At 44.8% G+C, this 18,572-nt stretch overlaps 1 protein-coding gene across 2 annotated transcripts in view; it reads right to left on the bottom strand.

Annotated features, from left to right (window-relative positions):
• GPKOW (G-patch domain and KOW motifs) overlaps nt 1-18,572 on the bottom strand; it is a 77,772-nt gene that overhangs the window by 37,918 nt on the left and 21,282 nt on the right. For both annotated transcript variants that reach the window (XM_033922184.1, XM_033922195.1), the window contains exons 5-7: nt 6,380-6,584; nt 3,652-3,784; nt 3,437-3,548 (exon numbers count right to left, since the gene is read on the bottom strand). In XM_033922184.1, coding sequence (XP_033778075.1) covers nt 3,437-3,548; nt 3,652-3,784; nt 6,380-6,584 — 450 coding nt within the window. The remainder of the gene's footprint in view (nt 1-3,436; nt 3,549-3,651; nt 3,785-6,379; nt 6,585-18,572) is intronic.

The raw sequence follows: 18,572 nt of genomic DNA, 5'->3' as shown, positions 1-18,572 counted from the left end.
ACAGACAAAAAGACAGCCAAAATGACCTGTTTCAGGATTTCGAGTTTACGCCCAGTAGCGTCTACTACGAACTTTCAAGACTCAAAGTAGACAAAGCCATGGGACCAGACAATCTACACCCCAGGGTGCTCAGAGAGCTGTGTGATGTTCTGGCTGAACCACTATCAGTACTCTTCAATCTTTCCATGCGCACGGGAAGAGTACCCCTGGACTGGAAAACGGCTAACGTAATTCCACTACACAAAAAAGGCTGCAAAACAGAAACAGAAAATTACAGACCGGTGAATCTCACATCCATAGTGTGCAAACTCATGGAAACACTGATCAAACAGAAACTCGACAAAATTCTAGACGAAGAAAATCTACGTGATCCACACCAACACGGATTTACCAGGGGAAGGTCCTGCCAATCAAATCTGATTGACTTCTTTGACTGGCTGACTAGTCATCTGGATGCCGGGGAGTCCCTGGATGTGATATATTTGGACTTCAGCAAAGCTTTTGATAGCGTCCCACACCGTAGGCTGTTGAACAAACTAAAATCAATGGGATTAGGGGATACACTCACTACATGGGTTAAGGATTGGCTAAGCGGTAGACTTCAAAGGGTGATGGTAAACGGTACCCCCTCCAAAACGTCAGCCGTGACGAGTGGAGTACCACAGGGCTCCGTCTTAGGGCCGATTCTATTCAATTTATTCATAGGAGATATGACCCAAGGGCTCAGAGGAAAAGTATCACTGTTTGCCGATGACGCCAAACTATGCAACATAGTAGGTAAAAGCAGTGTGCCTGACAATATGACACAAGACCTACGACAGCTGGAACAGTGGTCGTCAACTTGGCAGTTAAGCTTCAATGCTAAAAAATGTAAAGTGATGCACCTAGGGAAAAAAAATCCACACAGAACTTATACACTAAATGGTGAAACCTTGACCACTAAATGGTGAAACCTTGACTGTACAGCGGCATTATGACTTCAGGTTTTCTGCTGACAAAACCCCTACGGATGCAGCCCAACATTTGTCTTGCCTTGGACGAAGCCTTCTCCACTTGATTGGCAGCCTTCATATCATCACTGATGATAACTCCTAGATCACGTTCCACCATGGTCCTCCATGGTGGAACGTGATCTAGGAGTTATCATCAGTGATGATATGAAGGCTGCCAATCAAGTGGAGAAGGCTTCGTCCAAGGCAAGACAAATGTTGGGCTGCATCCGTAGGGGTTTTGTCAGCAGAAAACCTGAAGTCATAATGCCGCTGTACAGATCCATGGTAAGACCTCATCTGGAGTATTGTGTTCAATTCTGGAGACCACACTACCGGAAAGATGTGCTGAGAATTGAGTCGGTTCAGCGAACGGCTACCAAGATGGTCTTGGGGCTCAGGGATCTCACGTATGAAGAAAGGCTAAAAAACTGCGGATGTACTCACTGGAGGAACGAAGAGAGGGGGGAGACATGATTGAGACCTTTAAGTATATTACGGGACGTATAGAGGTGAAGGATGATATCTTCTGTCTTACAGGGTCCTCGGTCACCAGAGGGCACTCGCTGAAAGTCAAGGGAGGGAAATTTCATGGTGATGCCAGGAAATACTTCTTCACCGAAAGGGTGGTCGATCATTGGAACGAGCTACCTCAGCAAGTAATTGAGGCCAACAACGTGTCAGATTTTAAGAGAAAATGGGATATCCACGTGGGATCTCTAGGGGAGTAAAAGTCAGGGAGTGGGTCATTGGTATGGGCAGACTTGATGGGCCGCGGCCCTTTTCTGCCGTCAATTTCTATGTTTCTATTTTTCAAAATAATATCAACACATGTGAAAACAAAACTTACAAATCTGGACACGTCTGGATGAGAAGCCAAGGTTCAGTATTTGATCTGCCCACTAAAACAGGAAAGACCTACTATATGAACCTTGCGTGAACCCACTGTAAGGCCTTTATCGAGCCCCTCCTGAAAAAGGCTAAGACCATGGCAATTGGAGCCTCAGTCGGATCTGTGTGTCTCAGACTCCATCAGTTCTGGAAACATTTTCAAAGCCTTCTTAGAGGCTGCCAAAGTTGATTGCTTCTTAGATCTTAGCAGGGTGGTTATTTTTGCCAAATGATTGCCTACAAGACATGCCTCTCGCTGCAAGAGGCACGTTCTGTAAGCAGTCAGCCAGCACTGATGCCCTTCCTCCTTGCTAGCATCTCGCAGCACACCCAAAATATTGACGCAGTACACAGTTTGTGATACACTGCTCTAAAGCAACAAAATATTTTTTCTACCTTTTGTCATTTCAGTTGTAATCATCTTCTCTTCACTCTCTTCTTTCTATCCAGCGTCTGTCCTCTCTCTCCCTTCCAAGCAGCCTCTGCCCTCTTTCTTTGCTCCTTCCATCCACTATCCACCCTTTTTCTCTGCTCCTTACATCCAGTCTGCCCTCTTTCTCTACCCCTTCCATCCACTGTACACTCTCTTTCTCTCTTCTACCCACTGTCCATCCTCTTCCCCTTCCATATGGCATCTTCCCTCTTTCTATGTCCTTTCCATAAACTGTCTATCCTGTGCCCCTTCTCTCTTTGGTACATGATTCATTTCAGCTTCACTCGCTCTCCATTTTGCTCCATCTCCTTTCCTTCCTTTTCTCTCTTCTCCTTTCCTTCCTTCCTTCCCTTCTCTCTGTCCATGCCCCGGCAATGACATCTCCCCCTCCCCCTCTGGCATCTCCTCTCCTTCCTGTCCCCTTGGCATCTCTATATCTTTCAATTTCTTCCATGCCCTGGCATCTCCTTTCCTTCCTTCCTCTCCCTCCCTTCCTTTGCTCTCCCTTCCCTGGTATTCCTTCTCCTTCCTTCTCCCTATTCGGGTGCAGTGGTTCTCTCCCCCTCAACTCCTCTCCCTCTCACATCCTCCCTGGTTGGCAGCACAGCATCCACAATTTGCTGCTCTTGTTAGCTTCGGGCCTTCCTCTCTGCCAGATTTTGTCTGCGTGGAAACAGGAAGTAGGTGGGACTCAGTAGAAAGGAAGCCCGAAGCCAACAAGAGCAGTGAATTGTGAATGCTGCTGCTGCTGGAAGAAGTTTGTTGACGGAGCCCTCAGCACACCCCCTTGATAGCCGCTGTGGGAAGATGGGGGGGGAGGGTGGTGCACAGGTCAGAAGGGGAAGATATTCCCGGTTGAGGTCCCAAAAATATTGGGGGTGCTCAGGCACCCAAAGAGCTGGTGGCTGTAGGTACAGATTTGGTTTTGGCAAAACTGCAGATCCTGTTTTTGGTTGGGCTCTAGCAATTATAAACTATTAACACAGATTAATCCAGAACAAACCTGATAGACTGGATTTTAAATAAATTAAAAAAACAAATCAAGAACAAGAGATCAAAAAATTTTGACTTGATTGTTTTGCTCTGCTTGACTCATTGTTCTCGCACCAAAGCTCTTTTTTACCTGTCAGCACCATCCTGATGTTTTCTCTTCTGCTCTCTTGTCTCTATGTCCTTGCTGTTGAGCTTGCTCCTTCCTTCTTCCTTCTGTTCTCTGTGAGCTTTACTCAGTCGACCTGTACAAACCAGAGGCAAAATGAGATGCTGAGAAAATTGCAAGAGCCTGGGAGAGAAAAAAAGGCCTGGAATGATGCCTGTTACTTCTCAGGAGGTACTTACTCAAATCTCTGCCATACTTTTCAAATTCTTTCCTGTTGACCAACCTCAGGGAGTACTGAGTGACTGTCACTACCTTCCCACTAATGGCCAGCTTTACCATCACACGGGCATTGTCAGGGTCAAACCCCTCTACCTGAGAGACAAGAAACAAGAGAGATAATTTGTTCTGCCATCTCATTGGTTTTGTTTAACCATGTAAAGCTTTTGAACCTTTTTTTCTCTCCCTAATGAGCTTCCAGCATATTCTAAGGGACCAGTTTACTACATCTCTAGTCTGTTTTTGTTTTCTCTTTATGCATATCTGTTATTGGAAAAATACGTGCATAGAACATCGTTAAAGAAGATACTATTTTATTTTATTACATTTTTGATAGTAACATATTTGCTGGAGATACACATAAGAACTTCATTGAAAGAAATAGGAGAGAGAAAGTGGTATCATCGGACATGATGGCCGCCTAACCGAGATGCTCTGCTGAGGGTTCGTGATAATCTGCCCTACAACACCACAATAGTGGAATACTCACCAGCAAGAGATAGCAGAGACCCTGGGAGCAAGATGGCCAGCAAGAAAAAAACCAGAAGTAGTAAACCTGGGCTCCCATGTGGCAGACCAATTGTTGACCCAGACACCACATGGCACACAGCCGCGTGAAGAGGAGGCAGTAATCATGGGACAATCATGGCAGTAATCATGGCTGGGAGTCTAAACGCCATACAGTCTGTGGTGGAGGATTCTGTTGAATCGGAGGCTCTTACCAGTGCGGATTTTGAGCGCTGGATGGGAGCTCTAAAGGAGGATATTTTGTCAAACACCTGATTAAAGAGGCCATCCATGAAATTAAATAGGACCTTGCAGATCTCAGGGGGCAAAAGTAGACGCTTGTGAGGATGGGGTGTCTGCTGTTCAGACTGGATTGGAAGCTTTACAGGAAGAGCACAGGGCACTTATCTAAAGTTAAAGATCTCGAGAATCGTGCTCAATGCAATAATACAAGAATCTGGGGGATCCTAGAGGGGCCCGAGTTTCTTGATGCAATGGAGATGGTACATGAGCTCTATCAGTAGGCCCTGGGAAATGAGGAACCTACCCAGTCTCACTTGTTGGAACCAGTTATAGAGCGTGCTCACAGGCTGCTAGGACCCCGGCTTCAGAATAAGCCTAGAGACGTTGTAGTCTGCTTTCAGTTCTTTACAGAGGAGGAGAGACTGTTGCGGAAGGCGAGAGAAGCTGGTAGTTTACAATGGAAGGGGGATGTGTTTAGAGATATTTCAGGATCTGGCTTTGAGTACACTACAGAAGCGAAGAGAGTTCCGGGATACTACCAGAGCAATGGCCCAAGCAAAGTGGAAATATTGTTGGACATTCTGTTCCTTAGCTTGGTGGACACATGGTGGGAAACACATGTAGGTGAGAGCAACTATACATGCTATTCATTGGCACATGGGACATTCTAGAATTTATTTTCTCTTCTTGGATAAATCCCCATTTTCACAACTGTCCAAAGCGCACATTGAATCGATCACATGGTCCGATCATGCCCCAATCTGGGTAGAAATTTATGATACAAATAGACCTACAGGGAGGCGATTCTGGCGCCTAACGATAATTTACTTGATGATCCTGCAGTGGTAAAGAAGATAGAACAATATCATGAAGAATACTTGAACTTTAATGAGGTGGAGGGGATCATCCCAGAGGCAGTCTGGGAAGGTTTGAAGGCTACTATGAGGGAGCATCTATAGCTATTGTGTCTTAGAGATGCAAGCAGCATAGGGAAGGAGAGTTTGCATTGTGGCACTTAATTTCTTCTTTAGAAATGCAAATTAAGAGAGGTATGCAGGATAGGTCTGTTCAGATTTGCTTAATTGAAGCCAGGAGACATCTGAGAGACAGGGTGGTGGAGATTATTAAACAATTTATACCTACTGAAACAAAAATACTCTGAGTTTAATAATAAAGTGAGAAAATTAATGACCCATAGATTGAAACAGCAGCTTGATATAAGGGATGGAACTCGTTTCATTTACTTTTACAAGACCCTTTATGAATCAGAGAGAGTAGGTGAAGATGGGAATATTGAACTCCATCTGAGGGGGCGCAGTTGAGGAAACTTGTGGAGGGAGAGGAAATTTTGCTGGATTTCACAAACATTCTCTTCATGATTCCAAAAACTCACCGTTAGCAGCACATTGACTCAGAGGTGAGGGGACAGTGACAGGTGATAGACGGACAGTGTTGGAGACTGAAGCTCCTCTGTATATCCCCAGCATAGAGGGGATGATATTACTTGAGACCCAAGTCAAAGGTGAGGTTGCCACTGTTGACTGAAAATTTCATATGAGCAATAACTGTGCCAGTGAGTTGGTGTTCAGGTTCAGAGGAAGGCATTTCTCTCAAACACTACTTAGCCCATCACCTCTCAGACTTTACTGATAATCAACAGTATCTACAAAACTAACTTGCATTTCTTTCACTGGCTTGGTCAGAATGGGGCTTATGCTTGATACCGGGCTACAGAATGAGAGAGAAGACATGTGTGGGCAAGAATAAAAGAGTGAGTGGGAAGAGAGTGCACCTTATTGAATTTTCTACCTTCCATCCTCCACATTAATCTTAGTATTATCAAGTCTTTTCAAATGTACAGTTTTTTGGATAGTGCAGGTGGATCAGAAATGTTACATCCTACTGAAAGCTCTTTCATATGCTTCCAACATGGTGGCTTACTGTTCCATAGAGCGCCTTATGTGGTCCACTCTCGACCTGCACCAATCCCCCTGTCACTAGCCCTTGTGGCTCATCTTCTGGCTTCTCCTCGCCTGGCTTCCGGGGCCGTTTTGGTTTAACAGGTTCAAGATCCTTCAGGGCAGACCTGTCTGCTCCAAGACCCAGACCCTTTGGACGTAACTGAGGCTCCAGTGGCTTCACATACCTAAAAAGACAGCAGCGAGTGTTACTGAGCACAGTCACCATCCTGTTACACACACAGAAACAAATGCAGGGTATTAACTGTCCCAAAACCTTAGAGCATGATTATTTATTTATTTTTATTGTAAAGAAATCATAACATTAAACTGACATATCGAGTTCCTTCAGTACACTGCATAAACACTAACTTCAACTACCTGCCCTCTATAGCAACTAGACTAATAACCAACATGAAGAGAGAGGTTAAGAATAGAGAATGACACGGGGACAAAATTTTCCTTGTTCCCGCAGGAACTCATTTTCCTGTCCTGTCTCCGTCTCATTCCTGCAAGCTCCGTCCTCATCTGCAGAAGCCTCAAACACTTTAAAATCATAAGTGTTTGAGGCTTGTGCGGTTAAGGAATGGGGCAGAGACAGGGACAGTGACAAAACTCATGGGGATGGGACGGGGAAATTGAGTTCCTGCGGGGATGAGGACAAATATGTCCCCGTGTCATTCTCTAGTTAAGAAGAGAAGGCCCTCAAACTCTTTTGTATCAGCCCCCCTAAACAGGAAACTAAAGTTGAGTCATTTAGTCCCAGAATTGATAGCTTGATAAGGTTTTCATATTGAAAGAAAAATCCTGTCATTGCTGCCAGAGCAATGGCTTAGTAAGGGAATGGCATGCTCCGTGTGCCGACTTAACAGGGGGCATCACCCAGCAGCATGTGGCTGGCAAGGATCCCCAAGCTCCTCTTCCCCCTTCAGGTGATGGAGGTCTCTTAACTGCACTCCCACACCGGTACTTCTTAAATCCTTCTATTCATCATCAGCAAGCAGAGACTCCTACCTACTGCTTCCGCCAGCCTCAAGCCCTCCCTCTAATGTAACTTCCTGTTTGTGGGAACAGGAAGTTATTTAGAAACCCTTCTCTCTAGTTGGTGAAAGAAAAAATCTGGGAGAGATGCTGGTAGAGCAGTAAACAGATATAATAGCTTTGGCAGCAATACCAACTTTATCGCATGGATTCTACCTATCTATGAAAGGTTTAAGTGCTGCCAACTCTCTAAGAATTCCCAGAGTTGCTTTAACAAAGGTGGGTAATTAGTTGCGTATAAGGAGCTAATCTCTCTTATTAAGTTGACCCCCAAATATCTCAGGGAAGATTTTGATCACTTAAAAGAACCTACACCGAATCAGGTCTAACATCTCTGATTTGGTCATATTTATTTTGAATCCAGAGATTTCCCCATATCCTACCAAAACCTTTAGCACTTTTGGCAAAGAGGTAGAGCTGTTAAAGTGAATAATATTTCATTATGCCACACCATTTGAGCCAGAGGTTCCATGGCCAATGAAAATAATATGGGCAAGAGCGTACAACCCTGTCTGTTCCCCCATCTCAGTTGAAAGCTGGGAGTATAAAACCCATTTATCCTAATACACATGAGTGGGTCTGCATATATCGTGTGAATCCTTTCTAGAAAACTGATGGGGCCAAGAGACCCTAACAAAAGCTCTCTCAGAATCAATACCCAGGACTAATGCAAATCTTTACCTCTATTGGCTCACCAAATAAGATGACAAATTCTACGATTATCATCAAACATTTGGTGACCCCTGATGAAACATCTCTCACCATTTTCGACATAAATTGCTGAAGTCTGTTGGCCAATATCTTTGTGAAGATTTTGTAACTGATGTCTAAGAGTGAAATAGGATAAAAGGAGCCACGAGGTCATGTGATGGCTGGAACCTGAACGGACGTCTGAGCACGGAGCTCCGCTCTCCCTCCCCCATTCAGTTCCCTTTTCTCGGGTCGCCGGCGGTAACTTTCTCACTCTTCTGGCTTCTGCTGGTACACTACCGCTGGGCTGCGGATTGTCCAGCGTGCTTATAACTGTGGCGGCGAGAGGGATACCGACTAGATCGCTGAAGGCCCCAAAGAACAGCGCGGTCCAGGTATTCAAGATGGCGGGGACCCAAACGGAGGTGGCGGTGGAGCGCACTTCGGATGAGGTGTTGCAGGTGTCCATGAGGAATTTATCCCAACTGCTGGACGACAAGCTGGCCAAGCTGCACGCTTCCATGGATGACCTTAAGGATGCGTTGGCTGGCCACGCAGCTCAAATTCAGCAGGTGGAGGAGCGTGTCTCGGCGCAGGAAGATCGAGCGACAATTGCGGATGGTCGACTTGACTCTTTGGAGACCCGAGTGTGCCAATTGCTAGACCGAGTTGAGGACCAGGAGAACAGGGCCCGTAGGAAGAATCTCCGTCTCATAGGGCTCCCAGAATCTGTGCCTGACTCTGAGCTTCTCCACGTGGTGGAAAGATGGCTGCCGAGGGAGCTGGGCCTGTCTGAGCAAATTGGCCCTTGAGGAGTAGTGGCTCGTGATGGTTATGAGACGGTAATGGAATGGATGTCAGAACATGATAAGTGCAGTATTTTTTGTGGAGCTTTTCTACAAAAGCGCCTGTTTTTCGTATAATTCTGGGTAATTCTAGTTAGATACAAACATGTGTTAGTTAGGGCCACGCCCAAATAGAAGCGTACGAAAAATGGGTGAATAAAAATCTGAATAATATGTAACTAGAGCCAGAAAAACACACTACAGATTAAAATAAGGGAAAGAATGGTGTTCTTTTTATGCACTTTGATGCTAGGCTAGATCATGGAGGAAATCATGGGGGTTACATGGAATCCATTTTGGGTTCTCTGTTTGTACTATATCTGTTCTGTCTTTGGACACCATTTTGTGCCAGTGACTAGTTTTCTGTCTTCTTTGTCCTCTCTGAGTTTTCCCGCTCCCAGCAGCATGGTGTTAATTAACACCAGCTGTGCTTTAGACTGGTAAAGAAAGATAACGTATCCCAAACTGAATTAAATATAGTTTTGAATGAATGAATATATGGAAAAGCTTGGCCAAGCAAAGAGTGAATGAACAAATATGATTGGAGTGAAGTGTATGACTGTGTTGTTTTGAAAAAACATATTTATATATCTTTGCAACCTAAAGAAATCCTAAAACAACAGCTGGGAGTAATTAAGTCAGAGACTCCTGCTCTTTGTGTGTGAGACTGTCAGCTCAGGCAGCCCCTCCTCCTCCTCCTCCAGAGTAAGGTTTCTGTGTAAGGCTATGTAATGTGAACCTGTCAATTTAGGAAGAGTTGAGAACTTCTCAGCACCCTGTTAATAATTGTAGATTCTCTTGAATATGTTATAATGTTAATTCAGAAATCAAAAGTAATTTTCTAAAACTGTCTAACTTGGAAACGTGGAGGAATTTTACTTTGTCTAAACTTTTAAGACCACCCATATTACTTTATTGGTTGTCAACCTGATGATGTCATTGAGCCAAAAGTATATAATAGAATGAAATGTGATAGTAAGACGAGATCGTTATGAGAGGGCCAGCATTTGGCAACTATGGCGATCTCCCATTAGCGCAACTGTTAAGCAATTATGCTTGATTCTTTTGATCTCATAATGGAAAAATAGAAACAATAATTCAATAAATTTTAATTATAATTTTGAAAACCTTGCGCTGGTGTCATTTTGCATGTGTTATTATTTTCAAACCTAAGCTTTCACAAAGGCGTCGATGTCCCTTGCTCACCTTGTGGTGGTAGAACGGGTCCATCGTGTTGGTCAGCGCCGAGATGGAGCTGGGCCGGGCCGCCCGAGACCTGTGCTGGCCAGATTTCACAATTATGCAATCAAAGCGCGCCTTTTGGACTTGTTCAAGAAATCTAGATCTTTGTCCTACGAAGGGGCTAAGCTTATGCTGTTTCAAGATTTCTCTACCAAAGTTGCGGAGCAGCATAGGGCCCTTACACCATATTGTTCTTAGCTGGTCACGAGGGGGATAAGATTTGCTTTTCTCTATCCTGCCAAGGTGAGGCTCACTCATAAAAACCGGACCCTTACCCTGAGCACGGCGGAAGACCTGAAGAAGTTCCTTGAGAAGCTGCCGGCGCCATAGGGTTGCTGATGGGCTCCTGCCTTGGCCTCTTTGGTTGTTTTCTACCATCAGGATTTCTTGGTCTTATGGGAGTTTGGTGCTGCTTCTTTGCTGCACGGGGTTGACGGGGGCCTCTGTCTTGTCTCCCTGTATTTGTTCTGCCTGCACTGGAGTGTCCCGAGTCTGTCCATCCTCAACGCCTTTGTGGATGCCAAACCGCCTTGATTCCCTGTCGGTGAGGAGGGCCTGCATCACGAGGTATTCTGACCTCTGGACACTTGGCTTGAGACTTTGTTGAGTGCATACCCTAGAGTTTTGCCAGTTTGATGTTACTGCTGTTCTCTTTGCACTTGTTCTGTGTGTTTGCCCTATTCCTGGGCTCCTTCGACCTTTAGTTCCTTGAGGGGGTTCTTACTTTAGTTTTTCTTCCTGTGGGTTTGGTGGTGGGAGGGGTGGCGAGAGTGTTCGTGTGTGTGGGAAATAAGTGGATGGAGGTTGTGTTGGGGTTTTGGATGTGTGTGTGGGGTCTGATTAGCTGGAGAGTGCTTGGGTTGAATGGGGAAACTGGGGGAAGTGCTGCGGGAAGGGGAAAGGGTGGGCTTGGGGATAGAGTGGGGTTCTGGAGGGATGGGGAGTGGGGGTGGGATGAACCTGGGGACTCTGATTGGTACTGCTATTCCATGCCAGTGGGTGGCAAGTTGGTATGGCTGGGAGACCGGCGCTGCTGCCCTGAAGGAATAATGTTGGGGGTTTTTTTGGAGTTTGCTCATGTCAGCTGCTCTTATGAGTTCTGTTAAGATTGCCAGTTTTAACATTGATGGCTTGCATTCTCCGGTGAAACATAGCAAAATGTTTCAGTACTGTAAGAAATTAAAAGTGGATGTCTTAATGCTCCAGGAGACTCATCTTAGCGCATCTGAGCACGTTAAGCTGAAGCGGGATTGGGTAGGAGAAGCGGCCTATGCTTCCTACAATAACAGGCAACGGGGTGTTGCTATCCTCTTCCACAAAAAACATCCCTGTACTTTACATAGAATGAGGGCCGATATGTGATTTGGGCTGGGGGTCTTCTTGGGGAAAAGATATGTGTTTTGTTCCCTTTATGCTCCTAATGTATACTCTCATAGATTTTTCTCTGTATTAGTGGCGGCTCTGGCGCCTTTCTCTGAATACCAGTTGGTCTTGGAAGGGGATTTTAATATTACTGCTGACCCCCTTATTGATTGTAAGCCTCCTAAGCCTAGGTTGAAAGGGGGCGATCAAAAAGGAGTGAACTTTGTGATGCGACAGCTGGGTCTAGTTGATCTGTGGCGAACACACCATCCTACTGAATCTGACTTCAACTTTCACTCTCTAGCCCATGATGTTCACAGTCACTTGGATTATCTGCTGGTGGCTCCTCCCTTGCTGGCGTGCATATCCCGAGTGATGATTGAGGATGGTGTTTTGTCGGATCATCACTTGGTTTGGCTGGAGCTCATTGATAAAGCAGGGGTTCCAGAAGTCGACCACTGGTTGGCGCATGAATCCCACGCTGTACGAGGATGCTGAATTTCGGGCTTTTCTCGAGCAGCAGTGGGATTACTTTATTGCCGAAAACCCTGCTTCCGATGTATCGGAGGTGGTGTTTTGGGAGGCCAGCAAAACGGTCTTGCTTGGTAAGATCCTTGAGTATACTACTCGCAAGCGCAGAGCTCAGGATAAGACACTGTTGGACTTGGCTCAGCGTTTGGGCGTGGTCTGAGGGGATCTACATACTCATGGTGCCACTGCCGCTCGGTCCCAATATTTCACTTTAAGACGACAAATTAACGACTTATTGGTGGATAGAGCCCTTAGAGATATCCAGATGTACAAATACCGCCTCCACCGGTGGGGCAATAAAGCAGGTAAACTGTTGGCCTCCCTGGTTACTGCACGGGCTTCGAAGCGCATTATTTCTCGGATTCGGATGCCTGTTGGGGGTGAGGTGACCGCCCTGGCCAGGATACAACAGAGCTTTGTTGACTTTTACAAGGCTCTGTACGATGGGGGGACTTGTGACACCGAACGGAGGACGACTTTCTTTCAAGACTTTCAGCTTCCGTCTCTGGGGCAGGACCAGCAAGAGGTGTTGAATGCCCCGGTGCGTGGGTTGGAAATACAACAAGCTATTAGGGCCTTGAAATTGGCTAAAGCTCCTGGGCCTGATGGGCTGGGCTCTGAATATTATAAGTTGCTGGGGGAACGAGTGGTAGGTCCTTTTCAAGCTTTGTGCGGGGCCCTTTGTCGGGGTGAGATGCCTCCGCCTAGGCTTACTCATGCTCATATTGTGGTTCTCCCGAAACCGGGTCGGGCGGAGGATCAGTTGGGGTCCTACTGACCTATTTCCTTGCTCAATCAAGATATTAAGCTGTTTGCTGCTATTATGGCAGCTCGTCTGGGTCGGGTCTTGCCCAGACTGGTTCATCCGGATCAGGCTGGTTTTGTGCCGGGCCGATATTCATCTGCTAATGTGCTGCGTGCGCTTTCAGTGCTGCAGAATCCTGGACTTGTGGGGCAACATCCGGGCCAGCAGAACGCTCTCATAGTTAGTCTAGACGCTGAAAAAGCGTTTTACAAAGTGCTGTGGGATTATCTCTTTTGGGTTCTGCTTCAGTTCGGCATTATGGGGAGCTTTTTGGCTGGAATTCGCTCGATATATGCTCATCCTACTGCCCAGATCTTGATTAATGGGGAGCTTACTTCTTCTTTCGAGCTGGAGAGAGGGACACGCAAAGGCTGCCCCCTCTCCCCGATGCTCTTTGTTTTGGCCCTGGAGCCTCTCGTGGCTAAACTCCGCCAGAGCCCCGTTGTGCGCGGAATTAGGATGGGATCCCAGGAATTTAAAATTAACTTGTTTGCGGATGATATGCTCATCTTTTTGGGAGATGCTGAAGAGGGGGTTCCTCGGTTAATAGATCTTATTCATCAATTTGGAGCATTTTCTGGGTTGCGGATTAATTTTGATAAATCGGAAGCTCTGGCGGTCCGCCCTCAGTGTGTTCTGTGGCAAGATCCTTCCTTTCCGTTGCAATGGTCTAAAGGTACGCTTAAGTATCTGGGGGTTTATTTACATGCAGACCCGGGGGTGGTTTATCGGAAGAACATACTTGATAAATTGGATGGTGTCTGAGCTCTGTGTACGAGGTGGATGGAATTTCCCCTTTAATTCCTGGGGCGCATTGCCCTTATTAAAATGGTCCTCTTGCCGAAGCTCCTTTACCCTCTCCAAATGGTGCCCCTTTGGATTACACAGAAGGATGTGCAGGCTTATAAAAGGGGTTGTTTTGTCTTTTATGTGGTGTTCTCGCCGGGCGAAAATTGGTTATAATAAGTTGGTTCGGGGGCGTGAGCAAGGTGGTGTGAATTTGCCCGATTTGCGTCTCTATAATGCCGCCGCTTTGATGAGGTGGGTACATGAACTTTCTACGGGTGTTGATAAGTTTGCTCCGGTGGGGTTCTGGTACCTTTTGTCAGCCCCGGTGTCGGTCTTTAACCTCCTGTGGCATGGGGCGGGACCCTGCCCTTCTATGCTTCGACCCCTGCGCATGGCCTGGTGTTGGTGGCGATCTTCTCTGGGGAGAACGGTGGGTCCTTCGCCTTTTAAGGAATTTGTGGGTAATCCTAAGTTTCCTGCTGGCTCGTTGCACGCATTTTTTGCCTCAGCTCGGAGGTCTGGGTGCCGTTTTGTGGGGCAGGTTGCTGAATTGGGGTCGGGAGAAGCTCCCTCTTTTCTGGCGTGTCGGGACCGTTGGGGTTGGACTGAAGGGTCTATGTTCGCCTATTTACAGCTTCGTAGCTACTGTTTTGCTCCGTTCATCAGCAGGTAGCCTGCCCACTTTCTCTTCCCTGGATCACCAGTTTCTGTCCGCCCCTTCGGCATTTAACACGCTCTCGGAGTGGTACAAAGTGGGGAAGGAGTGGCGGTCTGGAAGGATTCTTGATGTTATGGCGGAAGCTTGGACTCTAGCCTTGGGAGAGCAGGTTTTTTCTGGGGAATTGGCTCTGTGCTTTCAGAAATGTGCATCCGCCTCTCCTAATGTGAGTTTACATGAAGTACATCTTCAGATCCTGCACCAATCTTATTTGACGCGATGTAAGGGGCACCAGATGGGGCTATGGCCCGATGACTGTTGCCCCCGTTGCCCGGCTCGTCTGGATACTTTGGTACATCATTTTTTAGAATGTTCTAATGTGGGGCCCTTGTGGATATCAGTGATTCGGGAGTTGGAGAACGTTATTGGGCAATCTCTGGACTGGTCTTACAAGACGTTGCTGTTGGGTGTCACGAGTCCCCTGGTGGAGGCGGGTATTAGCGAACCTGGGAGGGGCTTTCTTCTAGTGGCCTTGGGAATCACAAAAAAAAATTAATTCTTCGACATTGGATTGGCACCACGCGACCTACAGTCCAACAGTGGCGAGCTAATATGTCTCTGATGGCTGGCTGGGAGAAGCAACATCACCGGGGGGCTGTGAGCTGGAAAGCTGTAACCTATCTGGATTGTTGGAGTTCCTTTTAGTGCTGGTTGGAGTCCCGGGGTGCGCAGGGTGGGGGAGGGGGGTTGCTTTTTCATTCAAAAACTGGATTTGCATGGGAGATGCTTTGCTGTTAATTTGCTTATTTTCTGTTTGCAATTTGTATGAACCTTTGTATTATGTACTTTGCTGTTTTTTCGCTTGGTTGCATTATGTATTTTCTCTTGTGCCTTGATCCTTTAATAAACATATTTAAAAAAAAAAAAAGGAGGCACAATGTGTAGAGTCCTTGCCTGGCTTTAATATAACAGTTATACCCCCCAATCGCCATGAGTGCAGTAGTCCAGCTCCTTCTGCAAAAGGATTAAGCAATCTAGTCAATGGATTTGCTAAATATGTCTAAAAAACCTTACAGAACCTAGCTGTAAAGCCATCTAGGCCAGGAGCCTTCACATATGACATATATTTAATAGCCCAGGCAATTTCCTCTTCCTCTATAGGCTGCGACAGTTGCCCTGCCTCTAATCAAGACAATTTTAGCAGGTCAAGGGAAGTCAGAACGGATTGCAAAACTTCAGATGGCTTTTACAATGAGTGATAATAGTTAATGAAAAGCTTCATGTATCTGAGTATGGGAGGTACATATCTTTCCTTGCTCCTCTACTATTTTCAGAATAGAATTTCTATCCTACTTCTTTTTTAATTTACGAGTCAACAGTCTCCCTGTTCAGTTCCCAATCTACAAATTCTTGTTTGAGCGCCTGTAATTTAGCATCAATATCTTCCAAATCTAATTCTTATAATTTTGTTTGTAATTTACCAATAAGCTCATCTCTAACTTATAAAGGGGTCCCTGTATTGGAAGTGTGCTCCAGCTGGTAATAGCATTCTCAAAGATGCCTGTATTTGAGCTTTCTTCTTATGTTTGTGAGACCCCAAAGTTATTCATTTCCCTCTAAGTACAGCTTTAAAACCCTCTAACAGGGAAGAAGGGGAAACCTCTGGAGCATCATTGATCTCAAAGTACTCTAACATAATTTTCAATTTGATGCATATTTTGAGTAACCAATAGAATGTCTCTAATATGAATCCCTTCCTTTTGTTTTTTCCTCTTTTTCTAACCAATCCCAAATATTGTAACTTTTAACCCCATTCCTCAAACTCATGTCTGAATTGTTTTAAATTTGTTATTTGAATTTATTTTGTAAGTTTCTTCTATCTTAATTATAATATGTACATCGCCTAGAAATTGTAATAGGCGATTCATCAAAAATTAAATAAACTTGAAACTAATATCTTTGTCCAGTAGGTAGTTGCATGAAGGACATCGTAATGGTGATAGGGGCATGATCAGACCATACCTACACTTCTAAATTAGAACTACTAATCATATGCAGGCAGTCCTTACTTACGAGCCACATATCAATCCTCAAATGAGCAGAATGGACAATGGACATGTGAGAAGCAAGTATAGTCCTGCTCAATACGCCAGTCGCCAAACATCTATCAAGTCCCAATTCCTGAGTAATATTTTAAGCTTTTGTCTATCAACATTACCATAGCTCACTGCTCGAGCAGAATTATCTAATTTGGTGTTTAATGTCATATTAAAGTCACCTCCAATAAGAAGTTTCCCTTCTGCTTTATCTTAAAGAACCTGGCTTGGGTTCTGAAAAAACTGACCTTAATCAGAATTGGGAGTGTACATGTTCAAAAGGAAAAACAGCCGATTGCCTAGGATCACTTTCAAAAACAAATATCTCCCAGCTTTATCTTTTACACTATCCTTAACTAAACTAAACCTTAAGTTTATATACCGCATCATCTCCACGGATGTTGTGGAGCTCGGCATGGTTTACAAGAACTTAAAATATAGGAAGAGAAGGAAAAAAAAGGTTTACACGAACTTATATATAGAAGAGCAAAGGGGGATAGAATTAAATTTTAGTGAAAAGCCAGGTTTTCAGTTGCTTGCGGAATAATTGGAGGGAGCCCAGGTTCTGCAGCGGGGTAGTAAGGTCATCCAAAGACCTGTGATTCTGAAGAGAAGGGATTTTCCCAGTTTGCCTGCATAGCGAATACCGTGTAAGGACCAGCTCATTATCAAAAATTATTGCTACACCGTTGGTCTTAGATTGGTTCTATTGGATGCACAGTATATGTGTCGGCGTTACGTGTAAAATTTATTTATTTTATTTTTTAAATTTCTATACCGTTTTTATCCAAAACGGTTTACAAGGAGTTACATACATAAAAAGTTAAGAATCCATACAAAAATAAGAAGATAAAACAGACATATTTAGTCTGACATAAAATCAATTGCCCAGAAAATGCATCAATATCATCAAATAGACATATCAACACCTTTTCTCACATCAGGCAGCATTATAGGGTAAAGATCTAGAACAATTGCTTTCACCCACTACTTATGAGGAATTCAGGAAATGCCTAAAAACATATCTGTTCCTGAAGTATCTAGACAACTGACCCGTACAACTCTTTCTCTTCAATAACGGTTCTCTGTTAAGTTCAATCAATTTGTACCATCTTTTAATCTTTGTAAACCACATAGAACTTCACGGTCCTGTGGTATATAAACTGTTATTATTATATATTATATTCAGTCTAACAAAGTCATTTGCTCAGAAAAATGCTTCAACGAATAGTTGGGTCTTCAACATTTTCCTACAGGAATTCCTCTCTCCACATTGTCTAATCTGGCCAACAAGTCATGGCATTCGTATCTACATGTTTAGGGTTGGCCTTTGTTTTCAACAATGCCGCACCTACAGAACATAAGGATCTTTGTGGTTGGTAACGAGACATCATGTTCTTAAAAATTTGAGGCATCGTACCATATAAAAATTGATGACATAACATGATTGCTTTGTACTGAATTCGAAACAACTGGCAGCCAATGCAGTTCTCGAAGATATGGAGTAACATGCTCATATTTTGATGTTCCAGTTATCAATCTGGCCGCGGAATTCTGGACCACCTGCAATGCCCTACACCTAGCCTTAGTTATTCCCAGGTACAGGACATTGCAGTAGTCCAGCCATGACAAGACCATTGACTGCACAACAGCACGGAAGTCAGGTGATGACAGCATGGGTTTCACACGGTACAGTAGATGCATCTGAGCAAAACATATTTGCACTGTTTTTGCAACTTGATAGTTCATAGTAAGCCCTGGATCCAATTTTACTCCCAGGACTGTCATGGACTCCTTCACCAGTAATACCTCATCTAATGCTTTTAGTGTTTTTGGCCAATTATCATGGTCTGGTTTTCCCACAAGCATTACCTCCGTCTTGTCTACATTCAATCTTAAACCCTGTTTCTCTATCCATCCAGTAATTTCACTCATATAACTACTCAAAAATTTTTCCAACTCATCTCCCCATATATACTTATAAGTGGTATTCGACTCCTAAAGATTGGAACAACTGGCCGATGGTAGCCATATAGATATTAAATAGAAGTGCTGAAAGTGCTGAACCTTGAAGAACTCCACTTCTCACCTGAAAATTACTCGAAATCTTAGTCCCA

The sequence above is a fragment of the Geotrypetes seraphini genome, chromosome 1 (assembly GCF_902459505.1).
Source record: "Geotrypetes seraphini chromosome 1, aGeoSer1.1, whole genome shotgun sequence".
Lineage (NCBI taxonomy): Eukaryota > Metazoa > Chordata > Amphibia > Gymnophiona > Dermophiidae > Geotrypetes > Geotrypetes seraphini.
This window is presented reverse-complemented; position numbering and strand designations above follow the sequence as displayed.